The 25,919-nt window shown below is 44.9% G+C and overlaps 1 protein-coding gene across 1 annotated transcript in view; it reads right to left on the reverse strand.

Moving 5' to 3' along the window:
• PSD3 (pleckstrin and Sec7 domain containing 3) overlaps positions 1-9,015 on the reverse strand; it is an 84,100-nt gene extending 75,085 nt beyond the window's left edge. The window contains exons 1-3 of the mRNA XM_054398283.1: positions 8,985-9,015; positions 3,973-5,038; positions 2,245-2,637 (exon numbers count right to left, since the gene is read on the reverse strand). Coding sequence (XP_054254258.1) covers positions 2,245-2,637; positions 3,973-5,038; positions 8,985-9,015 — 1,490 coding nt within the window. The remainder of the gene's footprint in view (positions 1-2,244; positions 2,638-3,972; positions 5,039-8,984) is intronic.
• Between the last annotated feature and the right edge of the window lie 16,904 nt (positions 9,016-25,919).

Here is a 25,919-nt window from a genome sequence, read left to right on the forward strand (position 1 = left end):
CGATATATAGCAGCCAGGCTGCTGCCTGCGAGCTCCCGCCGGTGGCTGCGGGATGCCAGGCCAGGGAGCGCTGCCTGCATACAGCAGGGCAATGGGCTCAACTCCTTCACCTTATCCTCCGGGAGAGCTGGACCACTGCTCCACCGTGCCAGGCAGGCACTACGTGTGGGAAAATACAGCCCAAACACAACCCCAGTTTCCCAGCACCATAGGAAACAAGGACTTACAGCAGAAGACACAAGGTGCCACACTGGCTACCACACATGCATCACACATGAAGACTTTCAGTCAGAGCTTTCAGTCACGAAAACAAATCTGAGATCACTCCAGACAACACAACCACACATGCAAGCTCTTTAAAAAAGTACCCATGGCTGAAGCTGCTATTTCTGGTTCACCTGAGCTTGACAGTGGCACACTGACTTGATCTCTTTGCAAGTAAATCCCATGTAGCCCCCCAGCATGCCATCAATAGTCTTCATCCACATACTATAACACCATGATTCATCACTGGTTCCAAAAATATGGCACAAACGATCTGTCAGTCACCTGTACTGTGGCACAACACCACATATTTGAACATCACAGAGCAGGCAAGTTAATAAAGCTATTGTCCAGAGCCTTACCATGTTGGGCACCTCTGTGGCTGGCTGTACTGCTGCAGGTACACTTTATATCAGCACCTACCTTAACAGCGCAAGCCCTCCAGGCTCATCCTAACCCAGCCCTGCAGACTACAATAGCAGAGCTTCCTAACAAATCCACTGTTGGTGACACTTCTTTACTTTTTTTTAAGTAAAAAGGAAAAAAGAATAATTTTCAAAAACTGTTGGTTTATTACTCTGGCCGCCAACTTAAACTAAAATTAACAGTTCCTAACAAAATCCACACTAGGTAGGCACCTTATGTGTCTCTAAGCATTATCTAAGCACACCTGGTCTTTGAGATACCTTCTGTCTCAATGAGCTCATGTGGGCCTTGACAGTGGCTTTTAGACAACAGAAAATGCAGCTATTGGGTAACAGAATCAAGGTCTGTATGTGCTGCTTGTCCTCCACTGTCTAGTTTTAAATCACCCTCTGGTTTGAGTACAGGTAAGGAGCTGCGTCAGGACTAACCTCAGTTACTGGTTCCGTATTGGCTATAGCAGATTAGCAGTCACTTACTCCTTACTGACACCAAGCAGCTCATGGTTGTAGAATATTTAAACACCTTTATTCCAGAAGGACTAACAGAAAGAATATTCTAAACTGATAAATTCTTCTGCCTGTTCTTTTAAAGGCAAACTGTACCTTAAAGTTCACAAAACTACTTCTGCTCGAAGGACTTCTTTCTCACTAGCACAAAGCAAATAAAGCAGATAAAAGTCCTCTCACCACTGGCTCCTGGGAAAGTTCAGACTAGACTCGTTCCATCTAAGGGAATCATCTAAGGACTGTTACATAACATGTTCCTGGACGATGATAGAGATCCAAAGCATCTTTGTCATTCACGAGGTTCCTCATCCCACTGCAGATTGCTGTTTGAACCCCCACTTTTCCCATCCATCTCCTACAGCTAAGGACAGTTCAAACACTCATAGACTGAGTTTCTGCTCTTACACAGTATTTGCTGACCACTTAGCCTCGTTTTTGCTTCTCACATGACTCTTCTCTTAACAGGTTTTCTTATCGCTCCCTTTACCTAAATGGAAATTACTGACATTTATTCCCTCCTCTCAGACAGTAACTACTGCACAAACAAAAGAAGCAGCTAACAGTCTCTAATCTCATAAAAGTGGTGGGAGATAAATATTGTCCCAAATGTGGACAAACTCCCACTGACCTCAAGACAGCAGGCATTACCTTTAACATCCAAATCACAAAACGCATTTGGACAATGGCATTTGTGTGCACCGGGTGTTACGGTTCGTAAAATTGCTGCTCCAGTGTAACTGGAGCTGAACAAGGTTCATTCATACCCATGGGCAGTTCTGACAGATGTGACACCACCAGCCAGCCTTTTATTCACACAAATATCCTCTACAAACCTTCATAAGATAAGTCTGTACTTTTCTAACGAACATCACCAGTGTGGATGGCTCACTTCTCTCTTGTGGCTCACTCTGTTACACCAGTAATTATTCTGTGCAGAAAACACACAGTGTTGGAAGAGGCAAACTTACACTCTGTGATAGTCCACTGAAGGAAAGAGACATCAGGGAAAAACCAGCAGGCATACAGAAATCTCACCCACTACTTTTACCTTTCTAAACAAGGAACTTCCATGACATCTCCTCTGAGGAGTGTTTTGCTTGCATCCCTCAAGCCATTGGCGATGCCTTCTCCATAGCACTTCACCTCTCCATCAGGGGGAAGCTGCAGGACATCTGACTGCCCTGAGGCTGACGTTCGATCTAAAAACTGTCCGCCCTCCTTCATGCGCTGCTGGATCATGGGAGTAAGTGGCATCTCAAAGCTGAAGTAGCTATCAGGCTCTGAGTACAATGTCTCCAGCGACTCCGCACTGTAGTACAAAGATGCATTGTCTAGGATGTTTTCAAACTGTGAGCTGTACAGATCGGTGGAGACGTCAGAATGCCTCTGCCCAAGGACATCTTCATATCCTCCAGTGGCTGCTTCCCCCTCTTCCACCATCCTGGAAAATAATTAGAAACAGCTCATTTCAGGTCAGGGATAAGGTTTAGACCCATTGTCTTCCATCTTTGCAAACAGAAAGATCAGCATGGTTTTATGCAGGAGAGGACACTGCAGGTGAAATATTAGTTTTGCCTTGCACCACCTGCCATCCTGACTGGCACCATCTCCCTCTCTGGGGATATAAAAAGAAGAGGGGTGTGGGTAGAAAGCCTCATATTGCTTAACAGACAACATCAGCTGCTTATGTGCAAAGGAGGAGAGCACTCACAAATGTGTCATGTCTCCACTAGGCACCACTGCCAAGCAAGAGGCTGCACAGGCTGAACACATGCACTCAGATGGCACTTCTGCCCCCAGGGGACAGTTTGCTGGCCCTGTAGTCCTAAGCCTGGGATCTTTGGCAAATGCCTGGAGTACATCCCTCCAAAATTCCAAGGGAAGAAAATACAACTAAAACTCCAGAGCCAAGAGAACCAGATTTGAAGGAGGAAGACTTGGCCTGCAGATGTACAGGGGAAGGTGTAGCATCCCCCTGCATAGTTTTCTTCTCTGCTACACCAAACACTGTGGGCCTGAGCAATCCTGCATGCTATATAGCTAAAGCAAAACTCCACAGATCCTGAGGTACTGAGGCAGGAGCACCTCCCTTGCCAAGATCCCATTGTTTCAGAAGTAGACACCCCACCAGGTCAAAGCAAGCAGAGTTTGCTGGAAGGGTGCCAGTATGACCCTTTGCATCAGGAAACAAAACTGAGCAAATCAGGATGCTCTGGTAAACAGCAGTGCACATTTTTTGCAAAACACATAGATAGAATTATATATAAACACATATAAGCAGGGAATATAGAAAGCACATCACAACACTTACCCTCTTATAATACACAAAGCCTTTGGTAAAAACATTTTTATTATCCGATGTCTCTTGAGGTGCTTCCACTGTTCTTGTATGAAACCTACCCAAACCCAGATAATCTGGCCAGGCACATAAAGCCAGGCCTACATGCTGCCTACATTTAATTACTTGCTATGTCTAGATCCCATATACACCTACTACAGATCCTTCATCATGCACTATTCTACAAACAGCAAGATACATCTTCATGTTTCCAAACCTGAGCTGGACATCAAAAATTAGCAAGGTGGTGCGGATGAGGTTTAGTCCCAACTTTGTGCACTAGCCACCACCAGGCATGAACTATTGTCACAACATTGCAGACAGCAGACAAACATTCATTGTTCGTCAGCAGCTCCTAAAGGGGTAGGCACAAGCCACATTCTTGGGACAAGAGAAACCCTGCCTGGCCCTTGTGCCTCCCCACCAACACCATCTCACCTGCCCTGGCCTCTCACTAGGACAGCTGTCTCCTCCTCAGCACGGTTCTTCTTGTCCTTCACAAAAACTTCATCCTCCCCACTCTCATCAAGCAGCACCAGAGAGGAATCTCCAGAGGCAGCTGGTCCCATTCTTGGGTCCTCACAAACTTCACTCCAAGCACTGTCTGGTGAGGAGACCAAGCCTGGGAAGGATACTGGTGGCACAGGGTAGCTGGATGTTTTGGGGAATGCCTTCCTCTCCACAGACACAGTCTCCATCAGCGAGTACTTCTTTCTTCTCTGCTCCTCAGCTTTTTGCAGCCATAATATCTCCACCCCTTGAAATTCTACATGTTTGCTCACAGCTGCCTCTTTAGAGAGCCTCCTCTCAGGACCCATTTGCATTTTGCCTTGACTGTGCACCGAAAACTCCTCAAAATGCGCCCACCCCTCCACTCTGCTGGCTGCTTCCAGGTTTGTCACAGATGGTCTATGACAGCTTGTCTCCTGTGCTGCATGGACCTCCTCAGCTTTATTACTGATGGTTTGCAAGGACTCAGACTGCTTTCCCCCAGTCCATATTGCAGCCAGATCTTTCTCTACAATCAAATGCATTTTTTCCTCAGCTCTTCGTTCAGATGGAAGAGGCGCGCCTGAGGGTTTTTCTTGGCCTGTTGGAACTGGTTCTTCAGCTGCCTGCACATTTTGGCTGCCAGTAACGCTCTTTTTTTCCATTTGTGTCTCTGAATCAAGAGAATTATTTGCTGTCTCTTGCACCTTTGTCACTTCCAGCTTTTGAGAGATTTTCATAGTCTCTGGCAGGTTACCCGCAGGTGAAAAACCTTCTTCTGTGGCACATAGCTGCCCTGACCCAGCATCAGGTCTCAAATTGTCTGCAGAAACCACACGCTGAGGAATGGGCCTGCCAGGTACCCACTGGTGATGTTCTGGACTGCGTGCCACAGGCTCTGCCTGGCGTGGCAATGAAGCCCTCAGCGTGTCCTCACTTGGCTCTACGGTGCCGTACTCTGGAAATTCATTGATGATGGTATGAGGGAGCGAAGTTCTGCCTCCATGGCCACTACCTGTAAAGGAAAAAAGAAGCACAGGTGTTATCTACCACATGCATAAGCAAAAATCCCGACCTCCCTTCCCAGCCCTCGCCTAACAGAGCAACTACACTCTCCCCTGCAAGGAAAATATTGCTAAGTTTAACACTGCAGTTATGCAGAGCTGGTCCTTTTAAATAAAAGTTTTTGGGCAGCCCTACTTTGGGCATGTGCACTGCCCAGAGAGAATGCCAGAAATGTCTGCTTACACTTCAGAAAAGGTCCTAATGCCCCATGAGCAGTCTGAGGCCACAGGCCTGATATTCAAAGCTCTGACCTTCATCCACAGTATGTACCATACCTGTTGGTTTTAGTTTTAAGAAAACAGTTTTAGGTCATTTCCACTTTTAAAGATGAAACATTGGGAAGATAATTAGCCACACCCCGTATGTTCCCCAGCTTTGACAAAACCAATTAACTAAATTACAAAGCACTCACTAAGTAATTCAACTTTCTGCCAACACTTCCCTCTTCCTTTAAGAACTCAGGTAACTGAAGGTCTTGTCACAGTAATTATGCATACAGATTAGTTCACATTTGCTGTGGCAGCAAATTCAGCACTGCACAAAAAGCATGCTACCCTTCCCCTGCTCATGCTACTTCTTCAGCTGATGTAAACAAAGCAGAAGCAAAAACAGATGGTCCCATTTTCCAAGTGCCCAGCACCCAGTGGCTCTCATTGTTGTGGGGTAACAGAGAACTAGCTGTCCTCAGAGGGAGCAGACAGATGACACAATGACAGATACTTGGCCACCTTACATTATAACCCAAGAAGGAACTGAGCTTTCAAAAAAAAACCCAGAAAAACAACAAAAAGTAAAAAGCTGTGACAGCTGCATTGGCTGTACCTTTCTGGACAAAAACGGTCTGGAGTATGAAACAAACAACAGGAGGGGAAGATTCATCCAAACACCTACTCTGTACAATGACAGAGGTGACAGCTCTGAAACCAGAAACCAACTCGTATTTCCACACTTTGCCCCATTCAAGGTGCATCTCTAAGTGCTGCACTGCAAACTGATCCCTATCTCCACTATGACCAGATTGGCCACAAGCCATTTCTGAGGAGCAAGGCATGCAGCTGTGCTTAATGTCAGACCAAGTTCACAGTACCACAGAATATTAGAGGTTGGAAGGGACCTCAAGAGATCATCAGGTCCAACCCCCCTGCCAAAGGATCACCTAGGGTAGTCTGCACAGGAATGCATCCAGATGGGTTTTGAATGTGTCCAGAGAAGGAGACTCCACAACCTCTCTGGGAAGCTTGTTCCAGTGCTCCATCACCCCCACTGTAAAGAAATTTCTCCTCATGTTAAGGTGAAATCTTCTATGTTCAAGTTTGAACCCATTGTTCCTTATTACTGTGCACCACCGAAAAGAGCTTGACCCCCTCCACTTGACACCCACCCCTCAGATATTTATACACATTGATGAAATCCCCTCTGAGTCTTCTCAAGACTAAATAGCCCCAGGGATCTCAGTCTCTCTTCATAGGGGATAATTCAGGATAATTTAATGCTAGCTCAGCACTGTATTAATGTGGCTATTTATCTGCCAGTTTGTAAAGATGAGCAGCAGCTCACAACTGCCAGATCACTATCCACTGTATCTTGCCACAGAATAAATACCACACGATGTCTATGGTGCATATTCACATGACACCAAATGACAGTCTATTCACCAATCGGTTCTCCAGTTATCTTCATGCTACTGACTTAATTACTCCATAATAAAGCTTCAGTGGTTAGGTTTCACCTAGGTGACTTGCTTGCTATTGGGCAGGGACCTTTTCTGTGCTGCAAGGTGTGAGGAGTATGGATGTCCTGTCCACTTCTGCATCACCAACCTGCCTTTATGGCAGGGTTTCCAACACACAAATGTGGGTACACTGCAAGAGCCTTTAGAAGACACCAAGGTCCCCCTCCTCATATGAGTTTTTCCAGGCATGGTGCTTTTTATAAGTGCCTGAAGCCCCAGAAAAACAGTGCCCTTGCACAATATTTACTCACACTGTGCTTCTGTACATCCCAAGCCCACCCTCTTCATGCCACAGGTGCCAGGACAGATTCACAGGGAAGAACAGTGTTGTGAAGCTGCAACATCTGTGCACCTGGAGAGGGGCCAGCCTAAGCCAGTAAAAGACCCTGGCTTCCCACCTCACAGTGCTGGTCTGCTCTAACACAGGAGCATTACTGATTGACGCTCTCCCAGCACATGTCTAGACATGGGAATTTTTAAGAAAGAACTGCTGAGATAAGGAGCCTGTCTCTATAAATGCTACTATAAACACTTCTCAGTGGACACAGCTCCACCTACAGCAACTTAGTTTGCAGGCTTGCAAGTGGATGGTTCCCCATTTAGGATCACCTCATGCCCTAGAAGCTCGGGAAAGCACTTGGCCATGTTAGCGCCTGGGCCACGAACTCTGCCCAAAGGAAAGCAATGTACGATGCCGTAGGAGCTAGGACCCCCCAAGTCTCCCTTCAATCCATGCACCCCACCTCACTGGGAGAATGCCTGGAGCACTGATCACTCTTGGTCCCCTCAATGGGGCTGGGATGCAGCCAACATGCACTAGAGGTCAAGCCCTGACAAGGCACTGCACACAGACCCTGCAAGGGGCTAAGCTCATCTCTGCTGATTGCTTTCTCAGCTTTTGAACTGACAGGAGAGAAATAGAGGCAGCCCGATTTCTGACAGTGAATGACAAATGCTAAATGCAGGAGCTGCTGCTGACAGCAGTAAGCAATCCCAAGCAAGTTTCTTAGTTACTTCTCCTTCTGAAGTTTATCCCAACCAAACTTCATCCTCTGGTAAGCCCAGAAGACTCCAGAAGAGACACATGCACAGAGAACATACTTGCATTTATATAAGGGTACAGAAAGATGTGCAGGAGGAGGGAGCTTGCACACAGGTACTCCTCCCTGCCACGCTTGCAAGCCATGTTTCACCAGGGAAAGAGAAGCATTTCCATGGTATAAATTCAAGGACTTTTCTACAGTGAGGTGCAAGCAGTCCTGCTCTGAAAGGACTGCAGCTCGTGCCGTACGCAAGCACAAATCGGGAGGATTCTCACCTTCATGGCATCCTGCAAGAACACTACCTGATTAAAAGCAAAAATCACTTATGACACCAAAGCAGCAGTCTGTCCCTGTTACACTAAGTATCACCATGCACACGACTGCTGAGATCTTCACTTCTTGCAGTAGAACACTACCAATTACCACCCCCTCCTAAACAGTGTCAAGCCTTTCCCTTTGCTCAGAGTGCTATTTTAGGTACCAGAGCTCGGAGGAGCTTGAGCTCTTTAAGGGAAACTCCTCCCTTATTCCCATCCACCACCACAGCATCATGTCTTGCTGCAGCTACTGGCATATCCTGTCCAACCCCATCCCCCATTATGACTGCATTACAAACAAGGGTAGAAAGGCAGCTACAAAATTTAAGGACCGCACTGAAGACGAACAGGAAAAAAAAATTCCCATCACCAAACAAACAAAGAAAGGACATACACTATCAGGTAACACAAATTTCTACTTTGCATTGAAGGTTGCTTCTTTCAACAAAGGAAAAAAAAAGAAAAGATAATTAAATGGAGAGAGAAAGCTAAAATAGAAAGGGAGTGAGTGGCTAGAAAACTGAGTCTGGGCAAATATAATCTAACAGCAGCTGGCAGCCTTTCTGATAAATAGAGGTTGAAAGAATTCATTACTTAAATTCGGCATAGATGTGGTTTTGCATATGTAAATAACCATTCCATATCAAGCAAGCTTGTCTACAACATAATAAAAGGAAATTCTAGGAAGCAAAACACAAGTTACAAGCATAGACATTTTGTTTACAGGTACATTTTACAAAATAATTGTGTGAGTAGCTATCTCCAGAAATTAGATATATTTGCTTGAACAATCTCCTTACTCACAGAGGTTACTGTAGCTCCAGCAGTTACCCATTGGTCAAAGAAATAAAATGCACAGATCATCAATTTATCTATAGCGAAACCAGCTAATTCAATTGCTGCTGTTCTAGTCAACTGGAATCAAAATAGTTTCAAATTTCCTGGAAGCTGCTGCCCTGCACTGCACACAATGATGTAAATGGATGCTTTCTGAGTATTATGAAACTGATGAGGGAACTGCAGTCTCATTCAGTCTATCGCAAGAGCTAAGGAGTCCACCTTGGCAGCTTGCGCGGGAATGGGGTGGGGGGGGGGGGGGGAGGTGGAATTTCCTCCAGCAAGGGTGCCTGACAGCATGCCAGGGAGATGCCTGTGCTTAGCTGCCATTTATTATAAGTGCATCCATAAAGGAAGAAACTGGCAGAGTGGCAGTCCTGAGGGTCGTGTGCTGGTTTCAAAATGCGGGGCACTTAATGCGTTTCTGCATTTCTGTGCCGGAAGGTTTCACAAAGCAGCCCAATTGTCTCGCAGCTCCTTGCGCCGATTACGAGCAGCACATGGGTGAGCTTGCATGCAGCATCGTATCAGCTATGCTTGCTTGGTACTGGCCTTTCTTGCCATTATTTGTAAATTACAATTAAGGCAAATAAAAACAATGTGTGAATTAAGAGGAAATGAATCTCTAGGTGACAGAGTTTAACAAATTGCAGGACGTAAGGCATTGAATCCTTATCACAGTGCCAAAGAGGGGGGGTATGCATGTATCATCATCCTGCACTCGCTGAAGTTACAACTTCTGTGGTTACTAAAACTATTCTGATTTATAAAACAGTAACTGCACGCTGAGATGGAACAGCCTCCCACTATGCGAGAGGAGGGATGCTGCACAATCACTGGCAGCCTTGCGCAGCAGCCCTTTTTCCAAATGAAGTCATTCTCCGTGCCGTGATAGGTCCTGCCTGGCTGGAGGAGGTCCTTCCTTAGCCAAAGTCGGTAAATTAGCATAATGCGAGCAGCCTGCTTTTGTAACTGGACTGCAAGCACCTGAACCACACTGGGCGCAGTGTTTTCTGCAGCTTGCAGCCACTCCAGGCTTTTGGGCAGTTTGCTTGACCAGAGAAGGGAAGGCAGGCCTTCATCTCATCAAAGTTACAGCAACATTATGTAACAAGTTGGTGGAAATGGGGAAGCTGACGGAAGGCAGGGGAGACAACAGAGGGAAGTGGTGTGGGAGAGTTGCCTAGAATATAAGCACTGCTTAAATGCTGCAGTCTGTCCTGCGGACACACAGGGAAGGCAGAGGTGACCAGAGGTATGGTAGACCCTATGTAGAAAAAGTGACCATGTTGTCTGAGATTCCTCACGTCAAAAAGAGTCCCTGCTGCTGCCAATGAGAGGTCAACAGAGACCCAGCAGCATGCGCCTTGCATTCACTGTGCTTGAGCAGCCAGGCAGTGGTGTGGCAGACAGGGCTCACGATTACCAGAAATTAAACTGACTGATTCAGGAAGGAAAATAATCCCCTTGCAAGTACCTAGGTGCAGTGTGTTGCTCAGGAAATCACACACCCACAGCTTGCTGCACACTGGGAGAAGTTAGCAGAGAAGTACTGCTTACCACTGCTTTTGCATACCTCCCTAAATTATAGGGGATTTGGGCAACCAAAGGCTGCAGTCTGCCACTGGACAGCTAGTGCCAATGCTAGGTACCCTGGTCGCAAATCTCTCCACTCGCCAGGTCGCAGTGCCTGGAGTCAGGTAGCGACCCGATGCCCAAGTTGTCACGGCTTTGAAAAGAGACAGTGAGAAAAAGCTGCTAGTGAGAAATACAAATCCTGTCCAGGAAGAAAGCAATGGTCAAAACAGCACTTAAAATATCAGGGTTATTGTGTGCGTGTTTTGGGGGGGAAGGGGAAGGGGGTGGGGCGGGATTCACGACTGCAAACCTAACCCTGTTCCTGATGAAAAGCCTTAAGTAAGCAATGATGTGACCCTCGGTTGCTTATTTATTTTCCCCACAGATTTTGACTATCTTCCCAGTGGTAAACGGGAATTGGGAGCACTTATGCATCCCCAACTGCACTAATCACAGAGCCCTGCACCCTTCCCCCAGCTGCAAAAAGGATGGCACCTTGCCACTCACAGGCCTACAGTGAGCTCAAAACAGGACAAAGTCCAAAACTAACATGCAGCATGTGCTGGGAGGGTATGGTGTGAGGGATTATCCACTGCAAATTGCTGTATGGGCCACAGATGGTCAGTGAGATAGTTCTGTCCCAAGAGTCAGTTACCCTGGAAAGCAAAAGGGGTAAAGCGAAACAGCTGCTAGTGAGGGGGAACAGGAGGGAATACAAAGGGAGTATCTGGGCTCCTTATCGTGATGTAAAAGCGCAGGTGAATCTTACTATATTTAATGCACTTTTCTTTAAAGCCCCACCTCATGGAGTGATGTGGCTTACAGAATCTCAAGTTTTTGTTTAAGACTTATATCTGGAAGTTTTAAACCCAAAATCCAAAAGACAGATGAAATGGGAATCCAAAATTTTCTACGTTTTCACAGGTCTGATTTAGAAACAAAGCATCTAACAAGCGGTTTTCTAAGTGTAGGTACACACAATAATAGCAAGAATTACTTTTAAAGCTCCCTAAGAGCCTTCAGCTGAAAATTCCGGAGCAGTGACAGACAGCCCAGAGTTGCTTTGATACTTGCAGCATCTACAAAGGCTTCACAGCCTCTCTGAATCCACTTGTACATAATATTACATATCTAAAATACTGTATTTTAAAATAATCTTTTTTAATCTCTCCCAGAAGTTCTTCCAATAGAAAACTCTCTTCAGATAAAAAAATATATCACCAATCTTTGAACAAGGAACAATGGCTTAAAACCCCCACACTACTACTCACAGATCTCAGAAACTCTGGACTTTGCAGCAGCCACTGAAGAAACCAGACACATCCACAGAAAGGACCGTCCTTTAGTGCATTTCAGGGTTTGGAACCAATTACACAGGCAGTCATCAAAGGACCCCAGGAGCTGGATATTAAATTATGTATACAGCTAAAACAAAAACAGGGCACAGAGGGATATGTGTGTCTCTCAAGCTCCAAGCATTTGCTGCTAAAGGCATAGCTGGACATTGCATGGTAGCTTTTGAGCAAGCTCGCACAGAGATTCCCTTCCTCAGGAAACTGGGCAGAGTTAAACAATGCGGAGGTCTAGAGCAGAAGACACTTGTTAAAGTGGTGAATTGTGGACAGGAAAAATACTCACTGTACCCTGTGTTAAACTTTTTCAGTATGATACTAGGCCAGAACTGCATCTATCCACATAATTTTAATTAAATGTCCTCTCCATATTCATTATCATCTCCAGCAGCAGGATAACATGCATCTTGTCCTTCAGAAAGCTTCAGTGATGATTCGAGGCTACAGCATGATGGAGATCTTGTGCTGGTGTGCTGTCTCACTAGGTTATGGATCTGAGTCAAGGAGAGAAGCAGAGCCCATGGTAAAAACAAGCAAAAAAGGCAGCTTTGCTCCACCACACCCACCTACAGAAAGCCAAGTCAGCTGCCTGAGCCCCTCGTGTTGTGCCTGCTAACCTAGATCCACTGCTTTCCATCTGCCTGATGGAAGGGGTGGGGCTGACCACGTCTGGGAAAACATTTCTGAGCCCTGCCAGTTTCAGCTAAACTCAGCTTGCACCAAGTGTGGTCACAGCATATGAACTCGCCAGCATCACCAGGCTCCCAAATATTTGTGCAGTCACATCAGTGCAGCTCTCAACTTCAGCCAACAGCCCACAGACAGGGAGCTAATTACTGCCTTAACTCTGGCATTTCCTAGCTTTTGAGCGCTTAATTCTGAACCTTTAAAAAACAATAAACAAACAGCCCATGTTTTAACAATTATTTGTACTAAACCCTTGGCCATCAAACAACTCTGTTGTTTACCATGTCATGGATGGGGTAATCTCCTCCCAGCGGCTGTATGTTATGATAACTTGAACTGCAGAGCTTTCAAGAGCAGGTCACAAGACATCCAATTTCCTCCTGCAAAGCATGGGACTTAGCATAATGCCTCACACTCCTTTAGTTTTCCTTTCCCTAGGACTGGAAATCCAGACATCCATCACACCACCCCTGATGACTCTGGAGCATGCCCTGACTTTGCCCAGCCCCAGGAAGCAGGATTCAGAAATTCAAAGGGGGGGGCAGTAAGACAGCTTCATGTCATGCAGCTGAGATGCAGAGCACAGTGCAACCTGTACTCTTTCATCCGCATTAATTTTACTATAGAAACAGTCAGATGTGCTCTTCTGACAGCACTCTAAGAGACTGCTGGTCCTCAGAGCATCCAAATAGTTCAAAACACATTGTTTACCCCATGTGGGAGTGGAAGAGGAGCACTGGTGCTGGTAACGGAGAGGTAATCACTTCTAAAAGTGCACAAACTCAACCTAAGAAAGTACCTTTTAATACAGTACTTCTCGAGACTTAAGAAGTTAACCTTCTCTTTGCATCTTTGCCAAACAGCAACACCAAATATCAGGGATATCTACAAGAAAATGCATTAATTACACACTATTACATAAAATCTCCTGCAGGTCTTCACCGTGTCTGAAAATGCAGTGGAACCTTAGAAACAACAACAAAAAAGACCATAGTTAAATAGATACAACATGATGGTGGAGTTTTAATCAAGCACGTGGGGACACCACAGGTCTGACTTTTCCAGATTCCAGCCTTGCATGTATCCCTAGTAAATGTTGCACAACATAGTCTTAAACACACATCTGATGTACCTATCCTGTCATTAAGCAACATGAATGTGAGAATCAGGCAGCCCATCAAGCCTCAGAAAATGCAGTTTTGCACCGTTTTAAGGAAAGTAGCTGCAGAGGAAGATACCAGACCACGGAGCCCAAACTTCCAGGATTGCCTGGAGACAGAAAGAGCAAAAGATGAAAACATAATGAAGGGTGGTGCATTGAAATGGAAAGTGATGCATTTAAATCACTGGGCAAGAACTACAGTCATGAGAACGATGCAATGTGTGAGTGAGTGTGGTCTAAGGGCAGTTTTTAGAGTACCTGGCCTTCATGTTTACTGAAGCAGTGATTTTGTAGTGTGCCCCTCTCTTTTCCCGAAGGAAGCACTTTTTAGGGAGAGGTCACATTGTTTGGACTCTTTTTATTTTTAGTATTTAAATATATTAACTGCAAAGTCGTAAGAATCAGCACTCTGTAGCATGCCTTAAAGATAAGGCTGCTCAACAGAGATCAGTGTTTCCACAGCTGATTCCAGAGAAGGCTATGTTTCCATACACAACAAGCACCCTTTATGCCAAACAGGCAGAGACTTCTTGTCTGACCCAGCCAAATTAAATTTTTAAAAAACATTTTCTTTTGCTGGAAGGCAAAAGGCTGCTGTTTTGCCAAGGAAGGCAGCCAGCCTACGCAGCGATGTGTGGCTGTGTGTTGTGCATCCTCCTCCTTCCAACAGCAGCAAGAAGCAGTCTCACAAGCAGCGATCTGCAGAGACGTGTGGTCCTGAGCCCTCCATCAAGGCAATGAGAGCATCCAGGGTAAGAATCATACAATCATTAAGGTTGAAAAAGACCTTTAATGTCACCTCCCTCACCAGCCTCATTGCTTTTCTCTGGACACCCCCAAGGATCTCAATGTCTTTCTTATACTACGGCACCCAGAACTGCACTCGATACCCAAGCTGTGGCCTCACCAGTGCTGAGTACAAGGGCATGATCAATTCCCCACTCCTGCTAGACTGACCATTCTTGACACAGGCCAGGATGCCGTTGGCCTTCTTGGCCACCTGGGCACACTGCTGGCTCATGTTCAGCCAGCCATCCACTAGCACCCCCAGATCAGATCCTTTTCCACCAGGTAGCTCTCCAAACACTCTTCCCCAAACCAGCAGGGTTGCTTGGAATTGTTGTGACCAAAGTGCAGCACCCAGCACTTAGTCTTGTTAACCTCATCCCATTGGCCTCAGCCCACCAATCTAACCTGTCCAGATCTCTCTGCAGAGCCTTCCTACCCTCAAGCAGATCAATACTCCCACTCAATTTAGTATCATCTGCAAACTTTCTGAGGGTGCGCTCAATCCCCTCATGCAAATCATTAATACAGATATTAAACAGAACTGGCCCAAATACTGAGCCCTGTGGGATGCCTCTCGTGACTGGCCGACATTTTTACCCCAATTCTCTGGATTCAGCCAGCCTGCCAGTTTTTAATCCACCCAAGAGTACACCTGCCTGTGCTATGGGACTCAAGTTTCCCAAGGGCAATGCTGTGGGAGACAGTGTCAAAGGCTTTACTAAAGTCCAGGTAGACAACATCCACAGCCTTTCCCTCATCCACTAGGTGCATCACCTGCTTATAGAAGGAGATCAGGTTGGTCAAGCAGGACCTGCTTTTCTTGAACCCGCGCTGGCTGGGCCCAATCCCACCATCATCAAGAAGATGAGCAACAGGCAAGAGAGGATGGGAGCCAGACAAGAGGCTTCACACAATGAAGAAGAGCACATGAAGTACATTGGGGATCACAAATACCCCAGGTAAAACCAGACTGAGAACAGGAAAGGAGGGAAATGAGGTAGATTTGGTTTTAATGTGGTAGCTTTATTAAGCATTTGCGTATCATTGATGCCTCTTCTACAGGCATTTAACTTCTTTTTCTCTCCTCTCACCTGTGAAATGACAAGCTTCTGCCTGGAAAATAAAAATCAGCATAGCAGCTTATTAACAAATTCTGCCATCCCCCATCTAGGCAAACAGAAGCGTTTGCTACAGTTGCCTCCAATTACTCTTCCTTCTTTGCGAATCAGTTTGTCTGATGAAAGTATTTTAGTACCAAATTTTAAAAATTATACCCTCAACAGCATTCAGCAGGGCTTTAGTAATATGATTGTGGATGAAAGGGAACAGATGAACTGGGAAGCAGAAGTAATTAAGCTGTTTAGCAACATACATATTACATTCTCAGTTTCTGAGACCAACCAAAGCATGGGTGAACTGCTTTGGGTTAGATAAAGTTCAGCTTCACTGCCCACAGTGACAAGCTGTTCTCTTAATCAACTTTAAACACCAGCACCTCTCCTAGCCCTGCTTCCATCACTCATTTGCTTGAAATCTTTCATACTTTGATGCACAAAAAGCATGTCTTCTTTCTTTTAAAGGCAACTTCAGAAAGTAAAAGGTTTGTTTGGATTTTGGGTAGTATTTTCTCCCTCCCATCTAATGCAGAGAAGGACATAGAGACAAGCATAGCAGCTTCCTCCTAAAACCTATGTCAGGAAATATTCAGCATAGGTCAATCAAAGGGAGGCAAGATTTGGCGCACAGAGCCCTGGGCTGGTAATACTGTGCCTTCACTCACCCCATCTTGACTCATCCCCAATTAATAAGCAGTTAAAACTTGCTTATTTAAAGAAAAAAAAAAAAAAAACAAACAAAACAGAACGGGCAGCAGCACTCTCCATTATCCGTTTTGGTCAAACATCTGCCTAGAGGAGGAGGAGGAGGCATTTGTCTGTCACAGCATGAAACTAGTCTAGGTAGGTACAGTGTGGCAGTTTTCTGGTACAATCCACAAATGTTCATGTCAACCACCATCAAATATTTGGAAACTCTCCCTTGAAGTCTCTCCATTCTAACTAATTCTTAGCCTCAAATGGTGGTTTCTGATTAACAGAGGAGCAGATGAGATTTAGAAACAAGGCAAGAGGCAACACAGGAAAAATACAGAAACATACACACGTAAGCCAAGGTATCTGACTTTTTCTCTGCTGCCCTTTATTTTAAGGCTCCATACTCAGTCAGCTCACAATACCCAAGATATTTGATAATTTTTTTTTGTTAGTAATAACAATAGATTGACTTGGATTTATTAGACACAGCATACTTTATTTAATGCCAGTCTGTGGAAATGTACTAATGCCTGCTGACAGTGCTCTCACACCGTGTCTCTCCAAACAAGAAATGAGGTCATTGTGATTCATGTAGCAAACCCATCCATGTTTTGTGGCAAATTGTAGAAGTTTTTTAAATTCCTAAACGAGGCCATTTTGATTGTTTGTTTTTTCCTTCCATTCTGCAATTAGGATTTCCCAAGTGGAAGATCAAACTTCAGAAAATCCAGGGAGAATCTGTTTACTCACTTTCCAGCCTTCAGTTCTGCTTTTTTCACTCTTGCCTCTTTTTTCCCTTGCCTCTTTTTTTCCCTTACTGACATGGAGGAGCCTACACAGCTTGTTTCTGTACAAAGTGCTGCCCTTCTCTGGCAAGAATAGTCTTCTTTAATTAAAAGTGACACGCCAGGAAGTTTGCAATTAGAAGGGATCAAGGTGCAATGAGAACAGCCTGAGGAAATACTTTTGCAAAGAAGGCGGGGATTGTTGATAATTACAAAGAGGCAAGTGAAATTGGTATAGTAACTACATTTCTTCTAAGCTTGGGCTGTGAAAAGGTAGAAAACACCCTGTACTTCAAGAAAATAAAAGAAGTAAGGCTGATCCTTAGGCATAATATTAGCTACTACACCTAAATTTCTTGCATCACTAACTAAAAGGCTACAAGGACAATTAAGGGTCTGGAGCACTGCCTTAAGAGGAAAGGCTGAGAGACCTGGAGCTTTTTAGTCCAGAGAGGACAAGACTGAGAAGGGATCTAATAAATGTATATAAATATATGAAGGCTGGGTGTCATGAAGGAAGGAACAACCTCTTCTCACTTATGCCCTGTGATAGGACAAGGGGCAATGGATGTAAACTAAATCACAGGAAGTTCCCCTTCAACATGAGGAAGAACTTCTTTACAGGCTGCCCAGAGAGGTTGTGGAGTCTCCTTCTCTGTAGACTTTCAAGACCCATCTGGGTGTGTTCCTGTGCAACCTGTGCTAGGTTCTATGGCCCTGCTCTGGCAGAGGGTTGGACCCAAAGATCTCCAGAAGTCCTTTCCAATCCCTAACATCCTGTGATCCTGCAAAGACGGCAGAGCAGTTCAGGTACCACCTCAAGTATTTAAATTAAAATCTTATCTACCTCTACCTGTAGGAAGCACAGCATGCCGACCATGAAGGGCATTCCTGGAAAGATCTCCACGCAGATATAGACATCTTTCAGCATGTGGCTGAAAAAACTCCACTACAGAGAAGTATTGGGACTCTCTCCATAAACGTGTCTCCTGGCACACAAGTCCCTGAGGTGGCCCAGACAAACCAAAGAGAAAGGTGAGGGCATAAGGCAGGGAACTGCTGTCATTTTCTGGGCCTAAACTAGCAGGCTCCTTTGCTCTGGTACTTGTGGTCCAGTGAAAAGCAGCATGGCACAGTGCACCCCCGTCTCGTGGGGTCATTAGGGTGCAGCTGCTGCAAATCTGAGTCACTTAAGAGATTTTTAATTTAATTTTTTTTTCACATGAAGTAGTAAAAAATACCACTTACCCCTTTTTGAAGGCTTCTCTTCTTCCAAGCCAAATAAAAATTCGTATTTGGCTTTGGCAACAGTCTGGGCATGAGCTGATACATCATTATCCCACACAAGTGCTTCTGCCTGTACAGTCAAAATAAACAAAGCTTATCTACCTTTTCATGAAAAAACAGCAACAGGAACATGAAATCACCCCAGATGAGCTGCCATGTATGATTTTCAAAGTGCTCACTTAACCAGAGCAGACATAGGCAATCTCAAAAGTGGTTTTGAAGAGCCCACCTCTCTGTCTTTGAACCCAAGCATTTCAGTAGTAAGTAGTGACATTAGAGCACCCACCCCCTCACATCTTCAGCCTGCTTACCCACTGCAAAGCCAGCAGCACTGGGCAACCATCTCAGTAATACCAGTTAGAGTTAAAAATGCCTAGGGAATAGTATCAGAAATATCAAATTTGAGGATGGATGTCACAAAACTAGAACCCAGGGGAAAGCCATAAATGGGGCAGGCTGTTTCTCTGGGAGAAGACTGAGGCGGAGAAAAGGAGCAAAAAGGATGATAAAAAATGAGAAAAAGGATAATAAGGTATGCAAACATGTCATGAGTCCATGTCAGGCAACAGCCCAACCTGGTTTTATGACCATGCCACGCATATTAAACCTGCTTCTATGGCCAGGAGATGGGGAGGGAGCACAGGGTGGTCTCACTGGCTAGCAGAGGAGCACCTAGGTGCATAGATGGACAAATGAATCAAGCATCCCAGTACCATCCAGGCCTGGTGCCACCAGCAGCTTCCCACCGCTTCCTGCTTTTAAGAAGCAGTTTCACAAAGCAAAGATCCAGTTTCTCAGTACAGAGAAGGGCTGCAGGACTAAGATTAAAATCAATTTTCTTAACAGGTGTGGAAAAATCAAATCTCCAAGACAATGCACACACCAACAATAAACTGTAGTGCAAAAACTGTTTGCAGTCAGCATTAAGTTTCTTCACATCTGGGCAAGACGAAGCTTGTAATTCTTCTGTCTGAAGTGACAGATGAAATAAATTATTAACTGTGTAAATTCTTCAGTGACCTATATATTCATAACCTATGTTTGAGGCAGTCATTTGTTACAGCATAGCAAGCCATTGCACGGTTCACATTGGAAAAAGCCTTAGCTTACAGAAATATGCTTTAAAAAAAAAAAAAAAAAAAAAAAAAAAAGCCAGATGGAACATTCTGCCCCTCAGGACAAGAACAACTTTTATGCTCTTCCACCAAATACCTTAGGGTAAGCGTCAGATACAAACAGGAATTCAAAGTACAAATTCAAATGAACACATGATGAAGGCTCTTTAATCAGAGATGGATGTAATCACAAATATATAAATTCATCCAAGACCAGCTCTCCAGTAACTACATTTTCTTCCAAGAGTATATTGACAAACAACTACCTCACTCCATGCCCTATAACTGTTTTGCTCCAGGTTCTCCTGGCTTTTTGCCCTCATTTCATCTCACACCTTTCTGCATCGTGCTAGTTCTGCAGGATTTAGTCCAACACACATTTGTAGTAAGTGGGCAGTAGATCTCATGCAGGAGTCTTGAATATATTTGTTTATCATTCACCAGTCCAACTATTTATTACTAGGGCTACAATGGGTACTCAGATGGACTTGCCAACACTAGCCCACCAAATACTTGGGGAAAAAAATGGTAAAACAGATGAAAGGCTTTCTAGCAGGAAGATGACTACCATAAGCATGATGGAACAAGCTTGGAAGAAGCCTCTATGTCTCCTCTGCTTTCACAGGCCTGCACTCATTTACAGAAAGCAGGGGCAGGAAAGACTAGAAAAGGAATAGCTGGATGCAGAGCTCACTGGAGAAGGCTTTCAGTGTGCAGTAGCCTGGACACGTGTAACAAATGAAGCAAGACAAAATTCAGCCTACTCAGATGTGAAGGGGTGGGATGGCTAAACAGCTAGCTGGTGCCAAATCCCACTTACAGATTAATGAAATGGAAAATGAAACAAATAGTGCAGCCCAGTTTCTGAGCAGTCTGCAGTTTCTGATTTACACACCTCTGGGACACAGAATCTCCATCCCTCAGTCCTGCTTTTCCAGGCTTTACAGACATCTGCTGTTCTGACCTTCCCTGACAGTAAAAACCTTTTCCAAGAGTCTGTATTTGTCTATACTTTTATTGTAAAGCAGTGAAGAAGAGTTTGATTCACAGTGTCCTTTGCATCAACCAGGAGCAGGCAGAAATTAATCATTAAATTAATGTTTTTTTCAGTGTATAGGGCAGCATTTATCAGAGTTAGATGCCTAAGTGGAGACTACAAAACCTTTGCCTTGGCATCTGAAAGGCGTAACCTGATTTTCAGACATGCTCAGCACCACTGATGAGAATTACAGGTAGTGGCTTGTGCATGAGAACCTAGTATCTATTTTGTTGTCACTGTACTATAGGGATGCGTAAAGGTAAAGCAGTTCAGAGTCTCCAGATGCAGGCTTAAGAGTAAGTTTGTGGTACTTCATCCAAATGAGACATCTAAGAAAGAAAGCAAGATGGGGAGAGAATAAGAATGTGATGAGCTCAGAGCTGGCTTTTTAGACTATTCCTTTACTGTTATCTTTCCATGGAGACAGAAAAAAAAATCAACAGAGAACATATGCTCTTCTTTTCTTCTTTCAATCTGTCACCCACCCAACCATGACAGAAGTCACCATGTCCCAAAACCAGGAGCCCTGAGAAAAGCTGGTGCTTTTCGAGCTGCACTAGCAAGGATTAAATGCAAGCAAGCGTGGAAAAAATGGAAAACTCCCTCTTAAGCTTTCTCCCTCAGCTAAAGAGCAAAGAAATCTGCATCCAGGTCAGCTCACTTCATAATTGCTTTCCCCAGAGGGCTTTAACCACCACCTTTGATGTACCTGGTGTTTGTCACTGCTGGAGACGGTGATGCTTACTCAGAGTATCCATCTCCTTAAATCAGCCCAGCTGTACATACATTTCTCATGAGCCACATACACACTGGTTTTCACTCCAATTACACTCTGGGCAGAGGAGCAGTGAGTTCCTGCCCATCCATTCACCTCTCTTGCACTGCCTGACTAAACAAGTTTGACCAAGCCTACCTCTCTGGATCATGGTTCTTGGTCAGAAGCTGGGGAGGCTGCATCTGCCTCTCAGATTAATTTTGTGTTAACATTTGTGAGGCTGAATTATCTCGGACATGACAATCCTCACCCCTCAGACCTCCTGCCAAGACACTGGACCAGTTTCTGCTGACCTTGCATAAGACACTGGCATGGGTCAACAGAGGTCCTACCTCCCTGGGCTTTCGTCCCTTGCTGAGGGAGCAGAGATTGTTTATGATGTGCCACAGTGTTCATGATTATTTCAAGGCAGCATGGGAAGTGAAGCTGCTGAATCTATATCTCAGCATTGAACCAAACATTAGGATGCTAAGACACCAGGATCTGGCTCTTCCAGCTGGAGCTGCCACAAGCAGCCTGGGACCTTCGTACACAGCCTGGTGTGAAGCTGCCTCTGCTCTGCTTTGCTGTCTGAACGTGCAAACTGGAGCAGAGAGTGAGCAGCTGGCAAGGAGAAACCACTGCCAGAATCCACTCCTGAGAGGTGACTTTAGGCAAGGGTCCTGACCTGCTGTCTTTCCTGAAGCACAGCCTCCCTCTCTGGATGAATTTTGTTTTGATTCAAGCCATGAGCTCCCTTTAAACTGTGCCCCCAAAATCGCAGCTGTTTTTCAGATAGGCGTGATGAGTAATCCAAGCCTGAAGAAAATACTTCTTCTTTCCCTGTGGCAGGAAAGCAATGGAGCATCCTCTTTTGAATTCTACAGAGGTTCTGGTTGGTTTTGGGGAACTATTTTCTTCTTGGGGCTTTCGTTTTAAGTACCTGCATCCCATGTTAAAGTATTGTTCTCTCACCACCATCTGCAGCTGAGCCAGCAGGAGAGAAGGGTTTTACTTCTGTGAGTCACAAAAAGTAGATGACATTGTCCATGGCTGCTGGCCCAAGGAATAGGTCAGTCTGAGAACAAAGAGCTTGCATAAACCCATGCCTCTTGAAGCACTCACACTTAAGGTCACCTGTTTTCTTTGAAAACTACCTAAGAAGGACATTGCAGAGAGGCTGGTGGCAGTCTCTTCTCACAAGTAATTAGTGATAGAACAAGAGGGAATGGCCTCAAGCTGCAACTGGGTGGGTTTAGACTGGACATTAACAAAAAAAATTTTCACATAAAGTGATCAGGCACTGGAATGCACTGCCCAGGGAGGTGGTTGAGTCACCAAACCTGGATGTGTTTAAAGGTCATTTGGATGTGGTGCTTGGGGATATGGTTTAGGGGTGAACCTTGTAGAGTATCAGTTGGACTTGGTGGTCCCGAAGGTCTTTTCCAACCTGAATATCTCTGTGATTCTGTCATAGATTTACTCTTCACAGGAGACCTGGGAAAATGGTGATTTGGAAAAAAGTAAAACGGGATGGATTCCCAATCTTGAGTCTTCAGGGAGCAAAAGTCAGCAGAAATGCTGGACCACAGGAAACCAATCATGCTAAAGGAAAACATAATCAAGAAGGGGTCTAGGGACCTTTCATGACGGGCTGTGGGCTCAGGCAAAGAGGTCAAAGCCTCCTCACAGGGACCCTGCAAGCTTTTTGAATAAAACCAAGATACTCCTCAACTCCAGAAAAAAAGACATTACTCCAATTCTTCTAGGCTTACTGAAAAACCTGGAGATAAAAAAAAGGCAGGAGTAATGGACAGGAGTTCTGCTTTCTTCTAGATTTACAACCTTCTCCAGCACGTTCCCAGCAGAACAAAAGGACATGTGAATCAAGCCACAACACCGTGGTCAAGTCTTTAAAGAATCAGGCAATTACAGCTTTGTCTCTGCTTACACAGGTGGATAAGCCCCCCAACAGCCTGTCACAACTAGTGACCAGCCCTTGCTTTTAAGCACTGCTATCATGCCTGTATGGGTGTGAGCTTAGCAAACCTCATGGCTTTTGACAGGTCATACTAACTGTTCAGAAGAAACTATTTCTGCTGAGCTTTTCTAAGTAAGATGATTAAATGCATAAAAGCTGGATTTAAAATAGGTAGCTGCTGGAAGTGAGTGCACCAACAGCACTGAGGGAGCAGATAGTGTGCTGCTGCTCACAAGAAGACCACTAGTAAGGTTTGCACTTTCTACTTCCTTGTGACTTCACACACTGTGTTTATGTCTTCCTCACGCACAACCTCACATGCTAATATATGTTTGCAGTTCTTAAAGCAATAGGAAAATAGAGTGAGACTTAAAAGAACTGGAGTTTTGCATGGCTAAATCTCAGCTGGAGCTGCCAAAAGTTAAAGCCAGCAAAGGTCTTGGCAGAGAAGAAATCCCAGTTTGTTTTTTAAACTAATTCCCAACTATCAGGAGTTGCAGTGAGATGTGTAAAGAGCCAGAAGGTGGGGAAGGAGTGAAAGGGCTTGTGTGAGAATGCTAACAATAGCCATTGTCCATCAAAAAGTCTTGGATTATAGAAAGGGATAACTAAATCAGCTAGAACTTTTCAGGTGAAGGTAAGAGACAGCCTCAAGACACTTGGTAGAGATGTATGCAGTCATAAGGAGTCTGAAAAAGGTAATGAGCAACTGGTGATCCACCATATCTTTTAATACAACAGTCAGAGGATACCAAATAAAGGTTAAGAGGCAGCAACACAATGGACAGGAGATGGCTCCTCACAAAATCTGTAGACAAAACCACAGACTCTTCCTGTAAAGCAATGTCATGGAAACCAAAGTCCTGCTGGGGGCTCCAAGCTGAACTCCCCAGGCACCTGCTGACATCCATAACTACATGCCCCTGGGCTATACTGACCTTGGGTCCAAAACACTGCTGCCAGCCAGTAAGCTCACTGGGCTTTGGCATGGCACTGGACCAGGCAGACCTCAAGCTCCATACCAGCCAGCCAGCTCCACTCCCACAGTGTGCCCCACACCTTCACACCAGGGATTCACTAAAGGCGCAGGGGCCACTGCAGATTTCCCACGCTGCTCCCAGCACTTCGAGATGTCTTCACCAAGAGCATTGTCCTGGGAATTGATCAGGCTGTAGAGACCAAAACTGCAAGGGCAAAGATACTACTGGAGCTGCCCTCTCTATTCAAAGGCAGACTTCAGAGAAGTTCAGTGTCTGATGAGAGGCTCAATTCAGAAACAAAACAGAAGAATTCTTGCCTTAAAAAAAGACAGGGAGACCATGACAAAAAAGGGATGCCTTAGCAGCATTAGGAGTTGAAGGTTAAATCTGTTTTCAGTACAGTCTCCCTGAAAGAAATGTTTGCTTTTTTGGTTGGTTGAAGTTTTTAGGGAGCAGTCAGCTATTATACTGAATTAAATGCTTTTTAATATGCAAAGGCTGACACTGTCTGAGCCATAACTGTGTGAATGTGAACAGCATATTAATTCAAACTCCATATGATTACACTTTACCACTAAAGGTCACTCAGCACTTTGTATCTGCCAAGTCAGTGATTTCTCATGTGTGCTATATGGACCTCTAGATGTCTATACAGTATTTCTAAGGTATATGCAAGAATCAAACCAGAGGCAGGCTTTAGCTCACTGAACAAACCACCATGTTCTTAGATAGAAAATGCAAGGCTAGTAAAAAAAAATCCAAAACTTTTAATAAAGCCACAGTGAAAGTATTTTACTGAATAATGCCAAACAGCATTGGGATCTGATTTAAGAAAAATTGCATAAAGACAGCATCTTTCATTCAGAGAATTCAGTGGTGCATATACTAGGACACCTTGCATTTATTTTTTTGTTCAGTCTGTTCCAAGTATATTTAGTAAATACTTCTTTTTAGCAGATAGTGCACTTTCATCATCTTTAGATAACTCAGGTGTCAGAACACAGTATCACAGAACCACAGAATATATTTGGTTGGAAGAGACCTTCAAGATCATCTAGTCCAGCCTTTGACCCACTAAACCATGTCCCCAGGTGCCAGGTCCACACACTATTTAAACACCTGCAGGGGCAGTGACTCCACCACTGCCCCAGGCAGACCATTCCAGTGTCTGATAACCCTTTCAGTGAAGAAATATTTCCTAATATCCATCCTAAGCCTCCCCTGGTGTGTATTGCATCCGTTTCCTCTGGTCCTGTCATTTGTCACCAAGGAGAAGAAGCTGGCCTCCTCCTCACTCCAACCTCACTTCAGGTTGTTGTAGAGAGCAATGAGGTCTCCCCTTAGCCTCCTCCTCTCCAGACTGAACAACCTCAGCCCCCTTACCAGCTTCTGATAGGTCATGTGCTCCAGGCCCTTCATGATTCTCACTGTGCTTCTCTGGACACCCTCCAGCATCTCTATGTCCTTCCTACAGTGAGGGACCTAGAACTGAACACAATACTTCAGATGAGGCCCCACCAGTGCTGAGTACAGGGGGACAATCATCTCCCTGTTCCTGCTGGCCACCATGTTTCTAATACAA

The sequence above is a fragment of the Indicator indicator genome, chromosome Z (assembly GCF_027791375.1).
Source record: "Indicator indicator isolate 239-I01 chromosome Z, UM_Iind_1.1, whole genome shotgun sequence".
In the NCBI taxonomy this organism is placed as follows: domain Eukaryota; kingdom Metazoa; phylum Chordata; class Aves; order Piciformes; family Indicatoridae; genus Indicator; species Indicator indicator.